The 24149-nt window shown below is 46.3% G+C and overlaps 2 protein-coding genes across 2 annotated transcripts; one reads left to right on the forward strand and one right to left on the reverse strand.

The window, feature by feature from the left end:
- Positions 1-1480: 1480 nt before the first annotated feature.
- On the forward strand, positions 1481-7053 carry ATPAF2 (ATP synthase mitochondrial F1 complex assembly factor 2). The gene is made up of 7 exons (XM_010288826.1): positions 1481-1547; positions 1895-2040; positions 2860-2957; positions 3916-3996; positions 4125-4237; positions 5691-5806; positions 6432-7053. The coding sequence occupies exons 1-7, from the start codon at positions 1481-1483 to the stop codon at positions 6567-6569; spliced, it is 759 nt and encodes a 252-aa protein (XP_010287128.1). The 3' UTR covers positions 6570-7053.
- A 1091-nt stretch (positions 7054-8144) lies between these two features.
- On the reverse strand, positions 8145-23078 carry LRRC48 (leucine rich repeat containing 48). Its single transcript, XM_010288827.1, has 12 exons — positions 22909-23078; positions 21392-21508; positions 19720-19886; positions 18984-19130; positions 17676-17795; positions 16664-16776; positions 15193-15367; positions 12283-12414; positions 10922-10992; positions 9998-10121; positions 8419-8550; positions 8145-8258 (listed from the first exon to the last, which is right to left on the reverse strand). Exons 1-12 carry the CDS (start codon positions 23063-23065, stop codon positions 8145-8147), a joined length of 1569 nt encoding a protein of 522 aa, XP_010287129.1. The 5' UTR covers positions 23066-23078.
- Positions 23079-24149: the final 1071 nt, after the last annotated feature.

Here is a 24149-nt window from a genome sequence, read left to right on the forward strand (position 1 = left end):
GGCAGCACGGCCGGGGCCTCAGTGCAGCAGTTTGCTGTTGTGTTTTGGTGGCTTTTTAGGGATTTGGGGGGGAGCCAGCTAGGATGGTTCAAGCACATTGTGGGCTGTGTATCACTTCCACAGATTTTGCTGGAAGCATGCGAGTTTGAGGACAGTAAAATTGGTTTCATTTTGTCTGAGATGAGGTTGCGGAGTCGCGGTGGCCCATGGTGGGTGTCGGGAGCCCACTGACATGACTCAGGACTCTTCTGGTCTACACACACGTTAATCTTTTCAGACCTGTGCCTTAACAGTGTGGCGTTTTCTGCGGCCCCAAAGCTCAGAGGTTGCTAAGCCTGAGCAAATCCTGTTGCATTTCCCCAGCGGGAATGTCCTTTGGTTAGCCTAGAATAACAGACCTGCAGCCAGGTCTGCTTGCTTCACCCTTCACGAGGTAGATTTATGGGTTTGGGATTTACGATTTAGTTGCTTTCATCAGGGGAATGGCTTGCGGATTCTTCCCGCCTTGTGTGAGAAAGAGAAGCTTTTGCAACACGTGTAATCCAACTCTCAGGTGTTGGGAGTGCATGTAGAAAAGGAGACTGCTCTTAAAACAGAGACCTGCAGTCCTCTCAGGCTCACCTTGCTGGTAGAGCAGGCGTATTCCCAAGCTAGAGCAGGATGTGTGGGCTGGAGGCAGCTGTGGGAGGTGGTTCCTCCCTGGAGTGACTCAGTCGCATGCTGCAGTGTGTGCAACGTGTCCCCACCACCATCCAGCTGTTACCGCGTGCACCTGCAATAAACCTGCCCCCATGGGCGGTCGGGGTGGAGGTAGCAGCGTCCTGCCGCGGCATGCTCCGAGCCTGCTGGCAGCTGTGGTTCTTCCAGTGGGTACATCGGCTGCAAGTCAGAGTGCAGAACGAGCAAGATGCACTGAGGGAGATCGTGCGGGCTGGCACTGTGTGGGTTTTGTCATCAGGGATGGAGAAAGAGGTTGCTGTGCCCTGCCCTGCCTCTAACCCAGCTCTACTGGGTTTCTTGTTGCTCTGAGACAGAATATGCAGGGAGAGATAGTTAGCCAAGGCAGTTCAGGGATTAATTTGTCAAACGTGATTGCAGTGGGAGAATCTTGAAAGATCGAGCCCAGAGTGAAACTCCAGAAGGAGTGCTGGCACAGGTCTGCTTTGGAAACCGCCCCTGCCAGGCCCTGTAGAAACTCGGTGCAGGCCAGTTCGAAGGGTGACGAGACCCTAGCCTGGCAGAAGGGAAGCTGATCCTGTTCACTTGCCAGTTGTGCACAGCAACCCTGTGGTTCTCACCCGTTTCATGGCACTTCTCCAGTTGAGTGGAGCTCACTGAAACGCTGCAGTGCTTGGAAGCTGTGGATGAGTGGACTAGATTTTTGTGGCCAGGCCACCTCAACAGCATCAATGGCTCCATCTGTTCTGAGCTGTGATGGGGAGCAGGGGAAAGGACTGAACCTTCTCTAACTGCCCTCTGAATGGCTCTATTTTTGCCCGCAGAGAGGAAGCGGTTTTATCAGAATGTGAGCATCTCGCAAGGAGAAGGTGAGTGCGGCCACAGGGACAGGACGGAAGGTCTGGTTCCCGGGAGAGGCGTTATCACCCTACACCGCTTCAGCGAGAGCATGGCACACCCGCAACCCAGGCTGTGCGAGTGGGGTGTTTGTCACCAGCCTGCTGTGCCCTTTCCTCATCTATAGCAAAGCTGTGTGACGGGAAACAGCTTCCAAGACCAAGTATGCCCAAATGATGGTGATGGTGGGAAACGAGTGTCCCTGGGCCCTTGCTCCTGTCAGCTCCAGCTCTGAATCTGCTCCTGCTGTGGGGTTGTCTGTTGTTCCTTAGTGCCTGCCCCTCTTTGATTCCCCAGGATTTCTACTCTGATTCCCCAGGAGGTTTTGAAATAAACCTGGACCACCGAAAGCTGAAAACACCTCAGGCCAAGCTCTTCACTGTCCCCAGTGAGGCCTTGGCCATTGCAGTGGCAACAGAGTGGGACTCCCAGAAAGACACCATCAAGTTCTACACTATGCATCTGGTGAGCACAGCAGGTTGGGATGCTGAGACCTCGGCAGGGCAGAATGCAATGTGCTGGGAGCAGTCAGGTCAAGGAAGTCGGGTTTAAAGACAGGGAATCGAAATGCCAGGGGCTAAATATGGGTTTGCCAGCCACCGTGACCTGGCAAGGGCTTTGACAGCTGGCAGGATGGATTCCAGAGCAAGGGTTTAGAACCACTTTGGGGTGTAAGTCTTGTGCTGGGATACATGAGATGGGGGCATCTTCTGAGAATGCTTCCTTCTGTGTCCTGCTGCCCCCAGCTCTCCCGAGTAATTGCAGCAGAATTGGCATGGCTTGGTCTAAAATGAGGGTGACTGTGTAGACATGAGAACGGTCTCCAAATGCAGAACATGGAGGGAGCAGGTTGTCCTAACACCCATGGAAATGGGGAGCAGAGGTTGGGACTTTCGCTGTGCACTGGGGAGAACCTTGCAGTTGTGAGGGTGGTTAGATACTGGCTGGGTGACTGTCTAGGGGGAATCTGTGTCATTGGGGGGATTTGAGAAAGGGCTGGCCAGTGTTTTGGCGATAGACAGGGGCAGGAGCAAACGATGAGCTCTGGAGCAGCCTGTGGGCCCTCTTCCCTGGTGCTTAATGGGCCTGCTTCAAAGGCTTCTGAACTCAGTGAGAAGATTCCTATTATACAAGCTGTGTTCTGGCACTGCACCCCGCTTTAGCTGCGCCCTTCGGTTCTCTGTCTGCCGCGGATTCCTCTGCTTCTTCTTGTCTTTGGACAATGGAAGCTGTTGCTTCCACAAGCCTTGAATAACAGCGGTTTAAACTGCCTTTATCCCACAGACCACACTGTGCAACACGGCGCTGGACAATCCCACGCAGCGAAACAAAACACAGTTGATCCGTGCAGCTGTGAAGTTCCTGGAGACTGACACTATCTGGTATGAGATGGGGTCCCGCTGGCACAGAGGCGAGGTTGTCTTCTTGCAGTGCAGTTCTTGAAAAGGTGGTTGGGGGAAGTGAGGGAAAAGGTCTTCTGTGACCCAGTCAAGTCATGACCTGGTTTTGGCCTGAGGGTTTGCATTAGCTTAGGCCAGTCCTACGTCTACAAATCTAGTGGAAGTCAGTGCACCCAAAGGGCATAGGTATGAGGGAGAATGGGGATCTGGTCCTCTGTTGAACTCTGTTTTGGAAACCTCTGTGCTGGGTAAGGGTGGGAGCAGCAGGAAGTGAAGATCTCCTCGGGGAAAAGAAAATGTCTTTGAAAGGCCTGGGGGAATCTGTCAGCCCGATCCCTGGTACTCCTGTGCCCGTATAGGCAGCTCAGATTACTTTTACCAGTAGCAAAATGCCCTTCGTTCCTTAAAGTCCCTGTGGGCTGCAGGATCAAGCCTGTTCATGCCCAAGCTCCTGTCTCACAGTCCCAGCCTCTGAGGTGTCCACTGGCAGCTGCTCAGCTCCGGTGGGGAGAGGGGAACAGGACTCCCCACATCTGCCCCTGTGGCAGTGGGGCGTGCCAAGCTGAGCCGCTGGGCAAGGTGAGGTAGGAGGAGTGGCCCCATATAAAGAGTTCCAGTGGGATATGTCCCCTGCTTTAACCACTAAACCTCGCTGCATCCCATGGGTGGCTTGGGGCTACCTGCAATTTTCTGTTGGCTGGTTTGCTGCTCTGATTTGTAGTAAGATAGAATTGTACTTGCTAGAACAACAAAAAGCTCAACTCGGGGAAGAGTGGGGGGATTGTTCCCAGTCACTGCTGCCGCTGCCTGGCTGGACAGGAGGCCCTTGCTCCCCTTGCTATGGTCTGGGGAGGGGGCAGCTTCCTCCCAGAGGTGTGCCTCAGCAGTCTGGCAGCCTGGGAGTGAACATCCAGTGTGGTTTTGTTCTGCAATGTCCCAGCTATCGTGTGGAGGAGCCAGCTGCCTTGGCAGAGCTGCAGAAGAGTGAATGGGATCCCATTGTTGCCTGGGCTGAGAAAAGGTAAGAGGTCAAAGATATTTCTGTCTGCTCATGCCCTGCTGAGGCCAGGAGCTCTAATGCTTGTGACTGTTGGAGCTGCAGGGTTCATGAGCCCTCTGCTTTTCTAAGAGGCTGGGCGATCGTTCCAGGTACAACGTGGCAATTGGCTCCTCGACCAGCATCCTGGGGCCAAACATCCCAGCCAGCACCAAGGAGACCTTCGTCAGCCATCTGGCATCCTACAACATGTGGGCCCTGCAAGGTGAGTGAGGCTGAGCCGGGGAGCCTTCCGCTCAGGCTGTGCCAGTGGAGGAGGCGGTTCCTCTCCACAGGGAAGAAGGCTGTAACGTTTTTCCTCTCCTGCTGAGATAATCGGAGTGTTGAGGTTTATGTTTTAAATCTCCAGGCCAGTCCCTTAGCTGTGTTTGTTAAAGGTAGGGACTCTCCCTTTAGTGCTGCTAGTGTTCAGGTCTGACTGCACTGGCCTGCGAGCTATTTGCTCTACCCTAGCACAAATAACTTCTTTAATGCCAAACTCCCTAGTGACTTAGTGCCCAGCTTTGTTACCAGGAAAAGAAACAGGGTTTAGTGCTCCAAGTGTCTGTGGTTCTGTGCGCTGTCCTCACTTTTTCACCCTTATAGCCCACTTGACCTTACTTGATACTGCTGAATGACATTTAAAGATAAAGAAATTAAGTTATGTTTGCTTTGCTCAAGTCCTCAAATAGAAGACTTGAATGAGCAGCAGACAGTGAAACCCACAGGAGACACTAGCTGAGCAGCCAAGGAAAGTTAAGTGTTGGTTCCTGGGACAGGACTTGCAAAGCCTTTTCATTACCCCTGTAAAGATATTTTTTGATGAATCATTTCTTTTCCTCACAGTTTGTAATATGGGTAGGCAGGGTGGAAGGGAAAGGCATGTGCCTCCCCTGGGCAGTTAGTCAACTTTAGACCTGAAATTCAAGGTCTGGCCTAGATTGGTAGCACAGGGTGAGTCTGACTTCAGTTCCTTCCGTAGACCCTGTCCATGCACAGGCACCTCCATTTCCCATCAGCTTGAACTGAACCGTGACTGTTCAACAGCTCAGAGTTTTGACCCCTTCTTTCTTCCTCCTCCTGGGTGTGCATGCCTGTGGGATTTGCTCCGGTCCCTCAGCCGCCAGGCACTCACTCTGCCCCCCTCAAGAGGGGTGTTTTGCAAACCAGTAGCTGGTGGTGTGGCAGGAAAGAGCTCTGCTGTTTTATCAGCCGAGCCCAGCAGCTGTGTCCTTTGCTGACACAGTTCTTCCAGGGCACAGCACACCACACACATTTGCACAGTGTTTTTCTAGGAGCGATTATAGATGTGAACAGCTCTTTTTAGCACCAAACAGTATACAAGTGCCTTTCATCCTGGACTTTCATCTGAACTCCAGAATACTGGGGCCTGGGCTGGTTATCGCTTCCCTTTGCACAGGGCAGGTTTGTGGCAGAATAGAAGGAGGCAGTTTCCAAAGCAGGGCCTTTGTCACTGCAGTGACAGTGGCCAGAATAGCGCTTTGTGTCCGCTGTTAACTGCGGATCTGATGCTTAAGTGCCCACATGCAAGTGGGAGGTTTCACTATCCCTGAGGAGATACCACACCCTGGGTGTCTCTTCAGAGCATGTGAAGATGCTGCTGTAATACTGCAGAAAACAACCATGAATCTTGTTTGTTTTGGGTTATTCCCTTCCAGGTATAGAATATGTAATCACCCAGCTGAAATCTCTGATTCTGTCCATGGGTCTGATTGACAGGCACATTACAGTAGAGAAAGCTGTGCTTCTGTCTCGCCTGGAGGAAGAATACCAGGTAAATTATGTTACAGAACAGCCCTATAATTCAAATAGCAATAATCTCAGCATGACAAATGCGTCTCCCACCACAAATAACTAGCAAGGGAAGTGCCTGCTATAGAGGTTCCACTCTGCTAGTCTCCCCATTTGAGAGAGTTTGGAGTGCGCTGCTGTAGAGCAACATCATGGGTGCAACAGCCCAGAGTGCTCCTGGGGCTGCCAGTTTCTTTTTGCAAAACCCAGATGGATGCTTTTCTCCCTCTCTAATCTGAAGTGCAAAGTCGTGGCTGGCTTCTCTTGCTGTGGGTTATCCAGCCTGGAGGTCTTGGTAGGCACCAAGCTAATAACTTGCTTGCTGGAAGCTGGTCTGGCGTGAAGCTTTCCCTGACCCGAAAGTGGCTAAAATTGATGGCAATCTTTTCATCTTCCCTTTAAGGGGCTTTGCCTCAGACCCCAGTACAGATGAAGCATGTCCTTTCACTGAACTCATCTGGAGATCTCCCTACCCCCATAATCAGGGATCAGCACAGCTCCTGGGGGCTTACCTGTGTTTCACAAACATGAAATGGGAGGATGAGAGTTGCTGAGTGGCTCTGCATATGATCGGTTCTGAACTGACTCGCATTCCTCCTCTCCTTCAGATTCAGCGGTGGGGCAGTGTGGAGTGGGCCCACGACTATGATCTGTGCGAGCTGCGTGCTCGTGCAGCAGCTGGGACTCTCTTTGTTCACCTCTGTTCAGAGAGCTCAACTGTAAAACACAAGCTGTTGCAAGACTGAGGCTGCTGGGCTGGGTGCAGGAGGAAATTGCCCAGCCGTGGCTTGCTGGCATGACATGGTGGATGGTAACCACCCTTCTGCCACCAGGCCTTTCCTGGGATCATCGTTGTGCTGAGGAACTGCGACTTTGTGGGCAACTCCTCGCTTGGACTGCCTGCCGCAGTGCAGTGCCAGCAGTTTTGAGCCCACAAGGAGGAAAGGTCAAGGTGAACTTCCTCTGCATCCCCAAGACAGCAGCTCTGTCCTTTACCGATGTCTGTAACTCATCAGAGGAGCTCCCATGAAAGAAACAGCTTCCTGGGCAGGGCGCGGCACAGACATACCCAGCATATGCCACATGTCTTCATAGCTGCCAGCTCCTGACACACACTTGTTATGGAAATCTGAAAACAGACTCCATTGCATCTGTTCTTCATCCCTCAGTGTGCCTGTATGTAACACCAGGGTCTCTCTGTTTGATTAAAGGCACGCCCCTGCTAGATACTGAGAGCCAATGCTGCCGAGTATTTCTTTGTTTTAATTGCTAAACTGTGGTGTAGGTCCGGAGCTGCCTGGCTGCAGGCAGAAAAAAAACAGAGCAGAGCTGAGCAGACACTAACTACCAAACAGATCTGCTCCCTCCACATCTCTGCATGAGCCTCTCCCTGCTAGGTGCCCTGTCCTTGCAGCCAAGGAGTAGGAGGGAGCTGACTGTGCAGTCCTGGAGGAAGAGGGGGAGAACCTGGGCTCCTGCCATCTTCAGAAGCACAGGGTACTACGAGCTAAATCCGTGTATGACAGGCAGCACCAGCCATAGGGTTTTTGGAGAGACCTTGTCTCTCCCCAGAGTGTGTATGCAGCCACCCCCTCATTTAACCTTCCCACCTTTCTCCTTGCTGCTTGCCTTGAGCCATGCCGCCCTGGCCAGCATCATTCCTCAGAAGCTGCCCACAAGTCAGCGTAGCAGCTGCTGTCACCGAGCAAGGAGGGGAATTAATGACTCCTCGCTTGGCTGTTGCGAGCGGCAGTGTGTGAGCTCCTGTGGAACCATTGATTTCCCTTCCTGCTAGCTGGGGGCTGCTCTGTTCACACTGCAGAAAGCTGCTTTTGCGAGAGGTGGTGAGAAGACAAGGCTCCCAGGCACACAGAGCCCCCGCCAGCCTTGTGTTTGCTGAGCTGGAAACCTGCTGTTATCTTGGGAGTGGTTTGATGGAGAGCACTCCTCTGGCAGGCTGCTGCCACGTGCCTGTGGCTCACAGGTTCCTGCCACTGCGCTTGCAGGTACCAAAGCTTTCAGGCATGATATGCTATGATGATTTGGTTCAACCAGCTCACAGCTGATCCATAACCCCTTGTGACCAGCTCTGAGCTCTGTCTGCATGGGCTTCACGCCAACATGATGGAAGAGACAGAGCTTCATATGCTTTTCCGGAGTCAAGAAGTATCTTTTTATTTTCAGTTTATGGTGGGATGGAAGAAGTATGCCTTTGGCCTGAAATGTCCCAGGCAGCTCAGGTACGTCCCTGCTGGGTGTGCTGCTGCTGGGGGCTGCCCTGTGTGCGCCCAGCTAAGGCAGCCGCCCGGCCAGTGGCGGACCTACTCCATAGGCTCCAGGATCTCCATGTTATCCAGCTCCTCCTGGAGACTGTCGATGTACTGAATGATCTCCCTGACACGGTCGCGGTTTCTGTCGATCTCGTTTTGGAAAGCCTGAACAGATTGATACCAAACAGTGAATCCGCAGGCTTGTCAAGGTTCCTGGAGCCCAGAGGGCTCCAACAAAGGCTGGGGAGTGTCCTTCCTAGCTGTGTCCCCACCGTTTGGGCCAGACCTGTCTGTGCCCCAACCCCTGAGCGTGAGGGTCTCTTACCTTCTCTGTCACGGAGGCCTGCCAGCGGTAGGTGTTGCTGAGGATGTCGCTCTCTCGCTTATAGATCTTTAGCAGACGGATGCCATGGGACGTGTTGAGTGTGTTGACAATAGTGGTTTTGTCCACAAGAAGCTAGGAAGTAACATGACTGGATGAGGGGAGGGGGCCGGGCATACAGCGAAAGCAGCGGAGCTTGGAACTAGCAGCAGGGTAACTGCAGCACTCGGTGGAAGAAAATCAGCCCTCTGTTGCAGCCAGACAAAGCCCTAGTTATCAGGGAGAATCCAGTGCTTTACTCTTCGCAAGGATGTGTCAAGGCCTCGCTATGGTGTAATGGTGTATTATACCTAGTATGGGTGGGGAAACTGAGCCGGAGCAGGGAGCAAATGCCCACTGCTGAGTGCTCTGCTGCAGGCAGGCTGCCGCGCAGCACATGGCAGGCCCCTGCGGGCAGCTGGTGTTGAAGCAGGACTGCATATGCTCCAGCACGCCTGGCCCAGCAGGTGCGGGAAGTGGAAAATTGCACTTGGAAGGGTCTCTTGCACTGGTGGCACTGGCTGTAAATCTTCATTTTTGGAGAGTCCCAGCTTCCAATCGAAGCAGTGACTTCCCCTGTGGCTCTAAATAGAGGGTGGCTTCGCTAAACCATAATGACTCTCCTCCTGCAGCCAAGTGCAGCTGTTGAACAAATGAAGATTGCTTCTCCGTGGAAATGGATGGCAGCAAGGCAAAATGGGTGCACAGCAACGGTGCGTAACTGCAGCCATCTGCACAGGCCATAAAGCAGGGACCTCCCCCGGGGGAGGGCTGAGGGGTCTGGTTTGTGTCTGTCAGCTCTTGATTACCTGGAGTAATGGGGGGCTGGGATAATCTGTACAGAGCAAAACCGTAGCAAATGCAAAACTCGAGTCATTTAGCCACTAAATGAAGGAATAACGAAGGCAAAAGGGTCAGTGGCATTGCTGACTGGAGCACTTGCAACTATCTTTGTGCTTTCTGAAAGGCCTCTGGGATCTTTGGTATCACAGCAAGACTGAGGGCGCAGTGGAAGGCTCCGTTTGAAATGTCATGTCCTGCCTCCAGATCAGCTCATGGGCTGGGGAGCTCTAGGAAGGGCTTCTGAAATCACTGAGGCAAACAGAGCCCTGGTGTAAGAAAGTCAGAGTGGTGTTCAGATTCTCCTGGGGGAGCAGGCAGAATCCGAACAAAACCAGCTGCGAGTGCAGCAAAGCTGCTGCCTAAGTGCCTGCTGGGTTGGGGCTGTGTGGAAATCAGCCAGAGAAGTGAGCTGTGCTGGAGGCAGGAGAGAGACTTTCTCACCACCTCTCCTGGGCTGCTGCCACCAGCTCTGGCAGCGCCCAGGGAAACCTGCACTGCAGTTATCCTCTTAGTCAGCAGAGATGTCCAGCGGCACTGCAGTTCAGCCAAGTGGCTGGGCCCATCTTGGGAGGAGGTTATGCTCTGGTTTAAGCATGGCTCTAGCTGTATTAAGCCTTCTGGGAACCCTGTCCCTTCTGAGGAGAGGCTGTGGCCTCCTTGCTGACTCCTTAACAGAGATGAATTTTTTTGGTGCCCTCACCATTTGAACATCAGCTGGCAAATCCTCATCAAGCTCATTCTTGACCAATTTCTCCAGTGTGGTGATGGAGATCTCTAGCAGCTTTTCATGGTGATGGTTTTCCAGGTCCCGGCACTGGGTCATTGTAGAGAAGATGGTTAAGGAAAAGGCTGACCACACCACTCACTTGCAGAGATTAAATGAGCTCCTGTAACTAGAGACTGAGCGTCCACACAGCGGGCTTCCACAGGAAAGAGCCTGGCTGCTGCCAGAAGCTGCTGTGATGTCAGGATATACACTTTCTGTTCTTAATTGCAGCTCACGTACATCGGGTCTCAACCTCACCGCAATATATTACGCAGAACTGAGAGTGGGCCTGGGTTTGCAAAGGAAATGGAAGGAGGCCTCCCACGATACAAGCTAAGCTCTGACTATGCCAATTATTTGCACCAGGCTAACAGATAAATATATTTAAACTAGTGTAATCTCTCACTGAAGTACTTTCCTTTGGTATTAGTATCTCACTTTGTTCCAGAAGACATCAACAACACAAAAATGAAGGCCATTTAAAGAAACTTCATGAAGAACTGCAGGTATTTCATTGGCTGCTATGGCAAGAATGTACACAGAAAACAGTCTAACCAGATCTTCCCAGGGTTGTGTTATGCCTGTCTGGAGAAGGAAGGAAGATTCCCAAGGGGGAGAAAGCTGCCTAAGTCCTACAGGCTTTCAGCACAGGAGAACTTAGATCCTTTTGTGCTCTCTAGAGTCTCCACAGGAAGAAGCTGGGCACCTTATATGACCATTGCTGCAAAGCTGGCAAAAGACCTTTTCTGTTGATAAAAAAAAAAAAAATTTCTATACTGATGGCTCATTTCTGGATTTAGAAGTGAGATATACTTACATCACTGGGAAGTCCAGGCCAACATACTGTCAAAAGGATATATTCCTTTAATGTTTTCAATGAATGTTGATGCTATGACAGCAACATTTCCTTTAAAATCCTTTATTAGTTCCTTAACAGAGGGGAAAAAGAGGAAATACTACAATGAAAACTTGCATAAACGTAAAAGGGAGTCAGGGAGTCTAGGAAGAATCTACAACTCATTATAATTTGGACTCACTGCTGTTATTAGCACAGTCAGAAACTGAACTGCCTCGAGCGTTTAAAGTGTTTTGAAAGTGCTGCAAGATTTTCTTTCCTCATTCAGGGACAGAAAATCAGAATCAGTTTATTGTAGAGAAGCTGACTGAATGATACCTTTACCTGGTGTGTGGAGCAAGCCAGCTGATCCTTTTTTACGTTCACCTAAGTAATGCAGAGTGTGCTGTATTCCCGTATACTGCCATGCTGCAGTCTCCTTGTATGTATGAAGAGCCTCTTGTCAAAAGTATAACCAACGCCTGGGCTTACTGCAGCTTTTGTTTTAGTCCTCACAAATTAAAATAGCTGCTGCCTATTCCCTCTCTCAAAAATGGCTGATGGAGAATCTGTGAAGTGTTGCACTTCAGTGTCTTGCTACAGCAACTCAAATACAGCCACCTGAATCCTGCAAGTCCAGAAGGGCATGCAGGGAGAAATGCTTCTGCTTGTTCCATCAGTGACTGAAGATACATGAGCACCAATTCAGAAAACACTAAAAGGCACAATCCTGATGCAGTGAGGAATCCATTTTGAGTTCCTGCTTTCTGTCATGCACATTCACAAAAGTAAACTGCTGCATCTGTTTGCACACAGGCCGCAGCTCCTGCCTGCTAATTTTTAAACAGGTTACTTTTTTTTTTTTTAATGAAGATGCACATTAAAAGCCCTGCCCTAGTTTTTGAGGAAAAGTCTGGGGAGAAAAAAGGCTGCTATTATGCAAGCAAATGCAGTAAGCTGAGCGGGAATGTGTATAATCTTATTCATAGCAAAGATCAGCTTCAAAGAATTATACCTCTAGAATCCCAAATGCATATCCCATGCTATGCAGCAACTTCTGTACATAGACCCATAAAATGACTGAATGACCTCAAGTCCCTTTCTCTAAAGTCTAGGAAATCAACTTGGATAGATGTACAGGATATACTCCGCTCTGCTCTGAGAAACAGAAATGTGTTGCAATGGATCAATGTCCAGGGCCTGATCTCACCCAGATCATCTCTGAGCAGAGAAAGAGTAAGATGGAGACAAAACATTAGCCTGACTGGAAGATCTATGCCTCCCTCTTTGTGCAATGGGCTGCTAAACAGAGGGGTGCAGCAACAGAAGAATGACCCCCTGTGTTCTGGATGTGAGGTCTCACAGGTATGTGCTTGACCCTTACCTCCAGCTGGTCAGCTATCAGCATTTCCAAGGTCATGAGTGCTTCTGACAGCTGAAGTATGTCCTCCTTGTACTCGGCTCGTTTAGACTCAGCAATATCATAACTACTGGCATTATGAATCTCATCCAGCCTCTAAACACAGAGATACATAAATTACTTATAGTTTGTGTTCAGCACTCCAGTGCAATTTAATTAACTTGTTACATATGTGAGAAAAGTTCCTGCTGCTGATTAGCTGAAATGAAATGTGATGATTCAGGAAGTCTCCAGATTTACATACTGGGTAGTCAACAGTGCTGAGGTATGCTACTGCGCTAACGATCCGGGGGCAATGCAGTGGAATCGGTGAAAATGCTTCCTCATCCTCCAGTCAGCAGAAGACTTTGCCCCTTCTATGCTTCCAACTTTGGTTCCCCTTCTGACACATTTCAGGTTTAAAAAAAAAAAAAAATTAGATTCTTGATGTTGCTGGCCATGAAGAGTAACAATTACTTCGCAGAAAGAAATGCACACCTAAATCCTGATTCCCTTCATGTCAAGGAGAATCTTGATTGACTTCTGTAGGGTCAGGATTTAATATTCTGAATATGGAATACCTATCATTGCCTGCCTTCCTCTTACAGCAAGGATTTACTGCCCTTCAGAATTAAATATTGACGTCAGTTTTGTATCAAACAAGATTTATGATTTCTTGGATCAAAAGAAAAAATCCTCTTGTGCTGAGCAATATATTATTTTCAAGTCTGTTCAAAATAAATTAACAATCAAATGTTAATAGGAGGGGAAAAAAAATACATGTTTTAAGACATCTAATCCACTTCTCCTGAGAGGGAATGGAACAGGCTAAAATAGATAACTCCGACAAAAATCATTGCCAAGACTTGTGTCTGAAAATGGACTAGATTACCCAAACTTTGCAGTGTTAAAAGGGAGGAAGGGGAGAGCAAGGTATCTTCTTTTCTAAGTAAACAAGTTAGGAAGATGAAGCAGCTCCCCAGCCATTCAAGCCGCACCTCTGGGAGCAATAATTTCAAAGTTCAAGGCCTTTAATGCTTCTTTGCTTCTTAACCAACTTGAAAGCAGAGTTATTTTACAGGTTACCCAAGCTTGCATGAAAGGATTACAGTGGGGCAAACAGCCCCCAAGAATGGCTTGCTTACAAATTTCAGTCTGCTGGAACCTCTGCACCTTTTGAACTCTCTCTCAGCAATTTTAAATCTTACAAATTTCAGTCTACTGGAACCTCTGCACCTTTTGAACTCTCTCTCAGCAATTTTAAATGAATGGGGAAATACTGTTAATATACAGCGTTCAGTTTTGACGCCGACTCCTCCAGTATTTCTATGAAAACTGTCACGCTGACCACTGAGTCCTGTTGTTGCAGCTCAAACCCTCGCTGAGCCTGCAAGTCATCGGACAAAGACGAAGGGTCAAAATCTGGCCTCAGCCATGTTTCCTTGGGGTTTGGCGCTTTTTTGTTGGTTTGTTTGTGTGTGTGTGGTTTTGTGTTTTTGTTTTTAAATGAGGATATATTGGGAATGCAAGTGCAAGTTAACTGAATATGCATATTGATCTTTATGTGTCGCCTCCTGGTAAGGCGGCAAACTCATGTCCTGATGTGAGCTGATGGAGTCAGTTTGCCAGCATGAGTCAGCAAGGTTCAAGGACCTGGGCGCAGAGTGACTCAGCAGGCTGCCAGTGTGTGACAAGGCACCTAAATAAAAGTGACCTGGTTTTCAAAGGGAGCCAGCGCTCGTGACTCTGCCTGGTGTCAGTTGTCAGGGACTTGCTCTGCTCAGCTGACAGTGTTACCAGGCTTTAGCCCTCCCTTATTTTTTCTGTGGAAACAAAATAATGATCCACCTATTATACACAATCAGAAAGGGATCCAGCTAGAAGCTACGCCTTTAGCAGCCACAATGGGTAGCTGTAGTTGAGCAGAATGAAAAAAGATAGTTTCTGCTCTAAAAAGACTAGAAATACGTTACAGTAACTATCTAATTTTTTGGTTAAAGTTCTTTGAGCTGTTGTTGACAAAATGAGCTGAAGCAGAAAATTACTTGAAAACAAATTGAATACCCTCCAATCTCCTTCCTTTTCTTCCCATTTTTCAATGAAGGAAGAGCTATTGGAGGCCTCAAAGAGAAGCGGAGTGGCATTAAATCTGATAAATCTATCTATCTACGTTAAATCAACTTCATAAAAATTATTTAAACCAAGAGAAAGATTGAGTATTTCCATTTTCTTAAAGACCAGTAACTTTTCTGGATGGCAAAAAAAAGTAAAAAAACCCCAACATATTTAACCACTTTTTTTCTGTAAAGCCTTGAAGGACAATAAGATAACACTCTGACATGTTAATTTTGTTCTACGCTGAATTTCCAGTATAAGCAAAGGCTGCCAGTGTTGGCTGGTTGTGGTTTACCCAAAGGGTTGAAACTTCGATCCCCAAGTTCTTTTCCTGCATAAAGTACTAAAAAACTTTTAACATGATGTTAGTTAATGACATTATATTAGCTAACACAACAATTTTTCTTGGTATAGATTTATACTGTAAGAAACATGTAAAGAAAGATCAGTGACTGAGCACTGGAAGAGGTTGCCCAGAGATGCTGTGGAGTCTCCATCCTCAGAGATATTCAAAGGCTGTCTGGACATGGTCCCGGGCAGCCTGCTGTAGGTGGCCCTGCTTGAGCGGAAGGGTTGGACCAGATCCCTCCGGAGGTCCCTGCCAACCTCAACCGCTCTGTGATTCTGCCATTAGGGATCAAGTACTGATTCCTGTTATAGCAGTGTAAATCCAGATTAATTTTCCTAATTTTAATGGAGTTACCTTCACTCTCAGTGAAATTAAAAGCTGGCATAAGATGTAGAGAAATCATGTATCAAACAGAAGTGTAATAACATTACCCTTTTGTTCCGATTTTCGAAGTCTAGGATTGTTTTCCTGCATTCTTGTTGGTTGGCTGTTAACGCTTCATGAAGGCTTTCATAGAAATCCGAGACTTCAGCTTCTCGTTTTTCATACTCTTTCAGACCATAGTTAAATAGGTTCTCACAAACTGAGACAAACTCCTTCCTGTACGTGACGTCAGAGTCAAGGTATTTTGCTTGTTCAGTGGAGCAATATGCTATGTTCCTTCTACCTCTGCAAATTTAAGCTACAAGAATTACAAGCTACTGTGATGTAAACTCCGTAGTTCTTGCTGGGAGCAGGCTGCCATACATTCTGTCTGTGGCAGGACTGGGTCACCCATTCACATATTGAGCACTGGATTTTGCTACTTTAAGGGTATGGAGAAAGCTGTGGCAACCTGAGGAGAAAAAAGGCCTTGAGGAAAAAAAGGAAATACATATACTTCTCTGACTCTTTTCTGACACAGCAGCGGAATGAAGCATACAACCCTATCTGTCTTCAGAAGTGTGAATACAGTGCCTGCGTAGTTAATAAATACAGCTCTGGTGCCTACAGCCAGAGCACAGAATAAACTACTGACTTGGTAGCATCACAAAAATAACGTCAATTTTTCTTCTGCTATTATCTTGGCAATGGAATTGTTTCTAGACTCTATTGTAGTTAAGCCATGATGCATTTTTCCCCAACAGTGTAATGCAATTTTAAGGAAGGTCAAGTTACTGGCCTTGACAATGCTCTATTAATCTGAATGAGAAAAGAAAAAAGAAAAAAAAGTGTCTGCTTTCTGATCCTCCGTGTAAGAGCAATGATCAGAAAAAAAGTGCTGGCCTGAAAACTTCATGTTGCTGTCTCTGGCAGGTTGTGAGATATGCGACTCATATCATTCTGATTAGTCTGTTCCTGTCTCCTACCACTTCAATTTCAACATGATTTTAGCAACTGCGCTCTTACAATCTAACTGACAGAGATTTATCTTATAGCTCATTTTAAACGTTAAGTGGATTCCAGACTTAAAGAAAGTACAAAGCCTTGATTCTTGAAGGGTCAGAAAAGAAGACTACTGAAATTGTGTTTGATCCAAGTGAAGGAAATGGAATATGGTAATTACAATGGTGAGAACTTAAAACGCTGGAATCTCATGATCTGTTGGTGACAGAAATGAGTGGTTTTACAAATGGGATGTTTCAAGCTGGATTGGCCAGCTTGCCAGTAATAAAAACCATTTGTTTGTAGCCCTCATATTTCATGAGATACCAAGCCTTAAAGCTGTCAGTGGTCTCACAGTCTTGCAGTGGTTTTTTTGGTACCATTCCAAAATTGAACACAGATCGTCTCAGATCTTAGATCAATGTAGCTTTCAGCCCTAGACAAAAGCAACGGATGAAGAATCCCTGTGGATGCACCTTCTTCTTAACTCAAGGCATTACATTTTAGGTCTCGGTATTCTAAAGCCAGGAAGGATATGCCTGCAGCAGGTCACCCACTCCAGGGAGGTAAGCCAGTTTGGCAGCTTCCGTATCCTCTGCATACATACTGTCAAACAGGAACGATCCGTTCAGGTACTCAACAAAGGCTGTCTTTGAAGAGAATCAGAGCAATGTAAGTGAAATAAAGAGTGCCAACCTGCTGCCAGTCCTCAGGATGTGTCTCTCGTATAAGCAGTTTGCCGGCAGAGGAGCACTGGTGCAGACACAGTGATACCAACATGATAGATATCCCAATCAGATCATGAAAGCACCCTGCAACCAGAGTGAGAACCATCCTGGTTCACATGTGACTTTGCTTCTAGAAGTCTCTAGACTAAGGATAGAAAACACTGTTTAATCTTACATAAGACATTATCACATACAACCACATACTGCAAGGCTATTAAGCCTTTCAGATAAGGAGTCAGTGGACTTTGGGGAGGAAAAGCCGCGCGTGTCCTCCCTGCCACTTAACCGCCTCCTGCTTTTCAGCCAGTTTGATCTTCTAGAGGGCTGGAATACAGAGACAGACCATAACTGAAGGCACCATTCTGCCTGGTCTTGTTTTCAGTCTGTTTGCAGGACTACAGTGATCTCTGAAAGCCCTGAAGAGTTTAACCATAAAACTAATAAAAAGCATTAACTTAGTCTGAAGGAGAAAAAAAGTCACAGCACCACGAAAATGCTAACAGACCTGTAATTTTCTTAATCTCATGTCAGGCTGATAAGATTCTCGGGTATGATTTACTACATAGCTTCACAGTGTCTGTATCTGTAGTTTCATTGTTCAGCCAAAAGACTTATGTTCCCCCATTTCATGTGTATTCCACAGCGGTTCCTGTTTTCATTCACAAGATGAGATTCAGAGATCACAGAGATTAATCCTAGCCTTAGTTTTAGCACAGTCAATGTTAACCTCTCATTAAATCTTCAAGCAGGTAAAAGAGAAGTCAATACATGTTGTGCTTGTTTCTCCTGAGACAATATACAACCAGCCAAAGAAAACATACCTCCTGGTACTCCATCTCTTTCTGCTTTGCCTGTTTTTCCTCCAGCTGAGCCAGGGCCTGAGTCTCCTGACGTTCCAACAACTCAGTAAGATCTTGGTACTTTGAAACTGCAACTTCTCGCTGAGAAATACAAAGAAAGAAAATACCTTTATTAGATCATCCAGCAATGCCCAACAAATCTGGGCATAAGCATTTGATCTTTCTATAACATGCACCTGAATGACATCTGCATCTCCATTTGTGTGCTTTTTATTAAACACTTACAAAGTTTCTAATCCATTCCTCATCCCATTTTTTGTTGACATATTACTGTGACTCTGCATTCAATGTATCTGAGCTGACTCAGCCCCAGGAAACTTTTCTCCCCCCATTTCCTCATCTTTAAGGTTGTTTTTTCTTTTTTAGCAGGAGGACTTGTTTTGACTTCTAGAATTTGAGCTCTGATTTGATAAACTAGCGAGTTTAATACATTTACAAGGGAGGAGAAGGCTTTTTGGAGGAGTGGATGGCAAAGTAGTAGCAGGGGCAAGAACCTCATTAGTTTGAAACTGAAGCTTGACAAATTTAAGTATGCAATTCTATGACGTACTGTCTGTATGAGCAGGGACTGGACTCAATGACCTGGAAAGCCCTTCCAGTCCTATGGTAAGAGCAATTTATATTCCAAGTACAGCTCCTGCTCTGTGCCCAGAAAATTTACAATTAATCATGTTCTTTTGTTACTAAAAAAACACAAACAAAAAAAAAACCCCTTCTTTGTTCCTTTGAGCTCTAGGATCAAAAAGCAGCCCCACAGGTTACTGGTGCAGATGCACTGTCCTGTCCTCAGAAATCAAGAGTGGGAAGTGCATTTGGTGGCATCTGCTTGCCTGGATAGTCCATTAGTCCACTACCGAAACAAATTGTGCAGTGAGCAGCAGGACCACCAAGCCTCCCTTCCCCTGGATCCATGTCTCAAGTCTGATCTTCTCTGAGATTTTCTGATCTCTAAGGTGGCTTGCACTCACGCAGCCTCTCTGTGGCAACATTAACCAGGCCCCTCTCCCACGCACAGCTGCTGATTTTCACAAAATCTGTGAAGACATCATGCTTCTGACACCTCTACCTCTCTGTCAGATTTGATAGAATTTGGCCTACGGGTTCACAGCTGTTAGGTGGAGGCAGAATAAACACTGTGTGTTTCTGTAAGCCTAATTTCTGCAGGGAGCCTGCCCTGAATGCTACAATATTGCTGGCATACCAACAAAGCAAATGCTCTGTAAGATGCTGTTGCCCAATTTCACAAGCAGGGAATGCAGATATGCTTACCGTGGCATCACTCACGAGCTTGAAGTCCAAGTATACCAGGTCTGGAAGATGTGCAACAACAAACAGTGTATACTGCTCATCGTCACAGAACGGGTTCCCAGTGAGATTCAGTGTCCGTAAGCTTTTAAACCTCCTGAGGTAGATCACCTATGCTGAGAGAAAAGAGATGCTGTACTTCCCAGTGCTGGGGAAACACACAGCCTTGAAATTCACTGCTCTATTACAATTATGCAATACATATCCTGCTCTGCTGCCAAACACAGGTGACATTAAATTATGAGTTTCTGATGCTTTCAGGAAAGGAAATACTTAAATTCACATTGTGAATATATAAATGATGGGTGTAGAGAGAAGGTGGATGGGGTGCACAAACCACGGGTCTTAGACTGGTAAGCTGCGCTCAGAAGAACCCCAAATAAATCCTAGTCTCCACTCCCTCCTTTTCTCATATGTAGCTACTTATTCCTTTTCTAGCTTTCAGGGGAACAAGTAGGAATTTTGCCATGGCTGATAGCAGTCAATGAACCAGGCCCCCATGAGTCAATAAAAGAGAAATAGCTGTAGTAAGCACTTAGCACCAGGACAGTTTACCAAAACCATAACTCAGACTACAGAGGCAATGAAATCCTACAGAGAATCTTCTCCTCTAAGGAGGGGCTCAGACACAATGGCAAAGTCAGTTTTAGAATATTTGATTCTTTGACAGGGAACATTTGCAAAGACAGGGAGCACTCACATCCTCCAGAATGGTCAGGTTATTCTTTCCTATGGAGAAAATCTGCAGCTCTTGCAGTGCGTCCATGTGCTCAATTTTAGATATTCTGTTATTGTAGAGACTGAGGTCCTGCAGTTTGGTAAGGGTATCCAGGCCCTCAATTACTTCAATATTGTTGAAGGACAAGTCTGGCGAAGAGTTTAGAAATGAAAAGTTTTACAAGCAAAAGGTAAATTATTTCTAGCAGAACACCCTGATTTAGACCTTGCATTTAACCTGGTTCTTGATTTAGGAGTTTATGTACAGTATTTTCCTCAGAGGTGTTCAGAGTCCCACAGGAAAGGCTTGGCATTAAACCATCATTCGTTCATATCTCCTCCTTGCAGCTGTCCATGCAACTTTCAAATGAGAGGAACAGTTGAAGGTACTCCATGCAGAGTCCACATATGCAACCTGAAAGTGATTTCTACCTTATGTGGAAACCCAAAATACAAGTGAAGAGATGGGGAAATGCCCTAAAAGGAGGGTATTTCTGTGACAAATTTGACGCCCCCTGCCTTGTTTCATGCAGACTCTTGCCTGCCACTGTCCACTGTCATGGTCATTCCCACAGTATCAACATATGCCAGCTCCACACTCAAAATCACCCTGTTGTCAATGGAGATATGCAAAGGTATACACTCACTTTAGCTATTTCACTCATTGAAATTTCCCCTTATCCTGCCAGAACATCTATCCTAACACCTACATTCATCATGACTAAGGACAGTATTTGCCCTCAGGCCAGTACTGAGCGATTCAGGAGTCCAAAGATGGTTGATGAGGCTACCAGCTGTCTGCGTCACCCCAATCCCTGGCTGGCTAAGACACTCATACACCAGCTATGGGCAAACGAAACTCATGAGAATGCTTCAAAACACTCTGCTTACATTGTGGCGATCAGCTGTTGATTCACAAGTGCATTAGTCATCTGTGCAGCAGAACAGTGCAGACAACAGGGCGGAAGAACCCATTAGACGTTTCAAGATGTGCTTATGAACTGAAGCCCTGCATGCTATTTTCAAAGACGGCTGAGGATATATTTACACTGCCAGCCAACAATGTAGCTGCAGTTCCCAGAGAATGCTCTAAGCTATGAATCTGTAGCAGCAAGCTCACCGATCTGCCCAGCATCAAAACCTGAACCACCCTGTGATGCTGCTATCAACATCCTGAATTTTAGTGGAAAGTAGTCACGTAAGACTACAAGGATGGGCACTTCTTGGGACAACAATGATGACAAGCTCTTAAGCATATAGAAGTAAAGATTGTGGGTTCTAGGCTCTGAAATACCTGCCTTAGCTTTGAAAACAGAATACAAGCTTCTAAATCACAGAGGTGTTTCCATAAATATTTCTGAAAGTCATCTCCAAATACAAGTACAAACCCTGGAAAGAACCTTGAAATCTCACCTTCCTGTTCCTGCCACACCAAATATATTAAAATCAGGTTTTAAACATTTGAAGAATCGTTTTGCAGCTCTGATATTCAGGCATTTTGACATTTAACAGTCAAATGAAGAAACACACAAACAGCTGACAGCCTTCCCTGGGAAAGCTCCTATCAGTTGTGTGTGAGAAGAAATGTGTCCCGGCTTTATCGCAGATTGCTTTGCACCTGTGAAGGCATCCAACCTCATACGCCTGTATCTCACCCAGCCATACAAGGTGAACCAGACTCTCGAGAGCTTCTATCTTCTCAATGATGTTGTTGTCCAGCTGCAGTTTAGTCAGATTCTCAAACTGCCACAGATTATCAATCTGCAGAATATCTAAAGCCACAGGAAAAAATACAAGAAAATTGTTTTTCATGTCAGACAGCTTTCAGTTTAGCAGACACACTATTTTGCACAAGGAAAACATGTCCAGTCTTACCTCCAAAATGATTTTCAGCACATTATGATCGTGTGATGACTGCCCTAGAGAGCTGAGAGGTCCACTGGCTGGATGAGATTTCAACGAAACAGCCCAGTTAACCTCAGTGTCCCACACCAGCGCACGCTGCTCATCAGCGATGCCAACGAGTCGCTGAGGGGATGCTGACTACAGCTCTGCAGTCAAGAGTGACTTTATGAATCCACTACCAGGAGGCCTTGACCTTCATTTTCCTTTCCAGCTCCAAGAGGGAGGTTTGGGATGAGACTCTGCTTTTCTCTGTGTTTGCAGGCTAGCGGTGGCCAGCTACTGCTTTTGTAAATTACTCTCCTTCTCCTGGGATTCTCATCACAGGAGAGTAAGTTGGGGTCTACTCTTTCTGTGAAGACTGCAGTTTAGAACTAATCAATATCCCTGCATTTAGCTTCCTCCAAAAACAGAATCACAAGGGCAGATTGTTAGGCACTACAGCAAAACATTAGGACCAAGGTGACAGAAAATACAGAACAGTCTCACTCCCAATTCTCTTTCCCCCTGCAGTGGCTTCCCAGAAGATTTCGTTAACTGCTCTGCTGCTACCATTGTTTAGCAAGTGCAGAGTAAAGCAAGGAACTCCATGCACAAAATACTCACACAGTTCTATATTTTGTATTTGCAAACAAACACATGCAGGATCAGATAACAGGGAGTCTGTTGTAAGGAACTCAACTAATACACACGTTATTTTACTGGAGCATGCAATGAATAATCAAAAACAGATTTTTGCCCATGAAATTACATCCCCCCAAAATACTCAAATATTGAGCCAAATGTCCTTCCTTTTCATTTTTTGAATGCAAGTTTATGGCTGGTTTGACAGTAAAAGGCAAGCTGCAATAATGCTATGGATGACCAGAGGAAGCTACCAAATTGGACTGTAATCATCCTAATCTATCAAATAGCTCTCACATAATCGCCAGTGATGGCGGAGCCTGCCCTGGGTTTGATTTGTCCACGTACAGAAGGGCCCAATAGGCCTGTGGCCTGTAGGTGTCACCACAATATAAATGTTAAATAAGAATTGCAGTGACAGTAATAGCATCAAGTTAAGCAGCTTTAAAGTTACCAATCAGCAAAAGCACCCAGCTCTCTCTATTGGAACTACTTCTTACAGGTTTGACTAAAAATGTAAGTCCAGATGTTGCTTTTCACATAACAAATCCAAGCTAATCATGATTGTTTAATTATCAGTCATGCTTAATTCTATTACCCTCTAACAAAAGAAGAAGAAGAAAAAAGTATATATTCTGATACTCACTTCTAAAACTAAGCTGTAGCTCTGTCACATCCTTAAAGTTAATACCTTCCTGTTTGGCAAGCTTTCCTATGCCCTCTGGACATTGCTCTTCAACAGCTTTCTGAACCATTTCATCATCGATAATGTTCGGCTCAATGCTATTGTATAACTGACTCATTTTTAGGTGGTATCGGCCTTAATGGACAGAAAAGAAAAATAAGTAAAATCACTGCCTGGTTACTATTTCCAACATTCATTGAACAGGCATGACAATTCCAAGGAATTGAGAGCACAGCTGAGCATTAAGACCTAATACCTCACAGCTGCTATCAAAGACAGACTTGACTTCTATCACAAAGTCACAGACTCAACTCTAAGCACAGCCTTACAGCCCCAGCACTGTAAAATGGCATGATTGCATGCAAACTTCGCACCACATTTGAGTGTTTTCCATGACTAATGCCAGAATTTGGCCAGACAAACAGATCAGGAAAGGAGGCTCTGTGCAGCACCTATGAACAGCAATGGTCCATCTCATGGCAATTACCTGTTGCTGAAACCCGTCTTCCTGACAAGGGCATATTCAAGGCCCTATGCGCCATTTAATCTAGTTTTTAAAACTAAAAAGATAAGTTTCTCATTATAGGCAAGTTGGATTTATGGAGTAAGGGGCATGTATTTATAGCATAGGAAAATTAACAACAGCAGTTCACTAAATTTTGAACACCAACATCATAGTAATAAGTGAAAACAAGGAAGGAGGAAAATGTATAAACAATAACAGCATTTTCTGAAAAAGGCACTTACTGCAGATCCATAGTAAAGGCTGACTAGTTCAGTCAATATATAGTAAAGCACACAAACACCTTTGCTTGGGGAAACAGACAATTCTGTCAGTCAAAACTTTCTGTCCCAGCTTTGTCGCTTAAATATCCCTCATGTTGCCCAGAAGGCAATGAGGCTACTTATCCTTCTAGAACTGTGGACAGTTAATGAATCAGTAAGTAGGACTTGAATCGTTCAACTTTTGCTTGTGTAAGATGTCTACAATTATGGAAGAAGCTCTGCTGATTTTTTTGCATAGGAGGACAGGAAGGATAAACGTCTGGGTTTAAAAAGTTATTTTCTCGTCGTGGCTTTTAATTAACAAACCAAACCTCTCTGTGCTCAATATAGACCAAGGAGTAGCAGGTTTTGGGTTTATTAATCCTTGACCTGCCAGATTTTTCACTTCCCTTGTATTTGTCCGTTGTCTCTTTAGT

Source organism: Phaethon lepturus, unplaced genomic scaffold (assembly GCF_000687285.1).
Source record: "Phaethon lepturus isolate BGI_N335 unplaced genomic scaffold, ASM68728v1 scaffold48516, whole genome shotgun sequence".
Taxonomy (NCBI): domain Eukaryota; kingdom Metazoa; phylum Chordata; class Aves; order Phaethontiformes; family Phaethontidae; genus Phaethon; species Phaethon lepturus.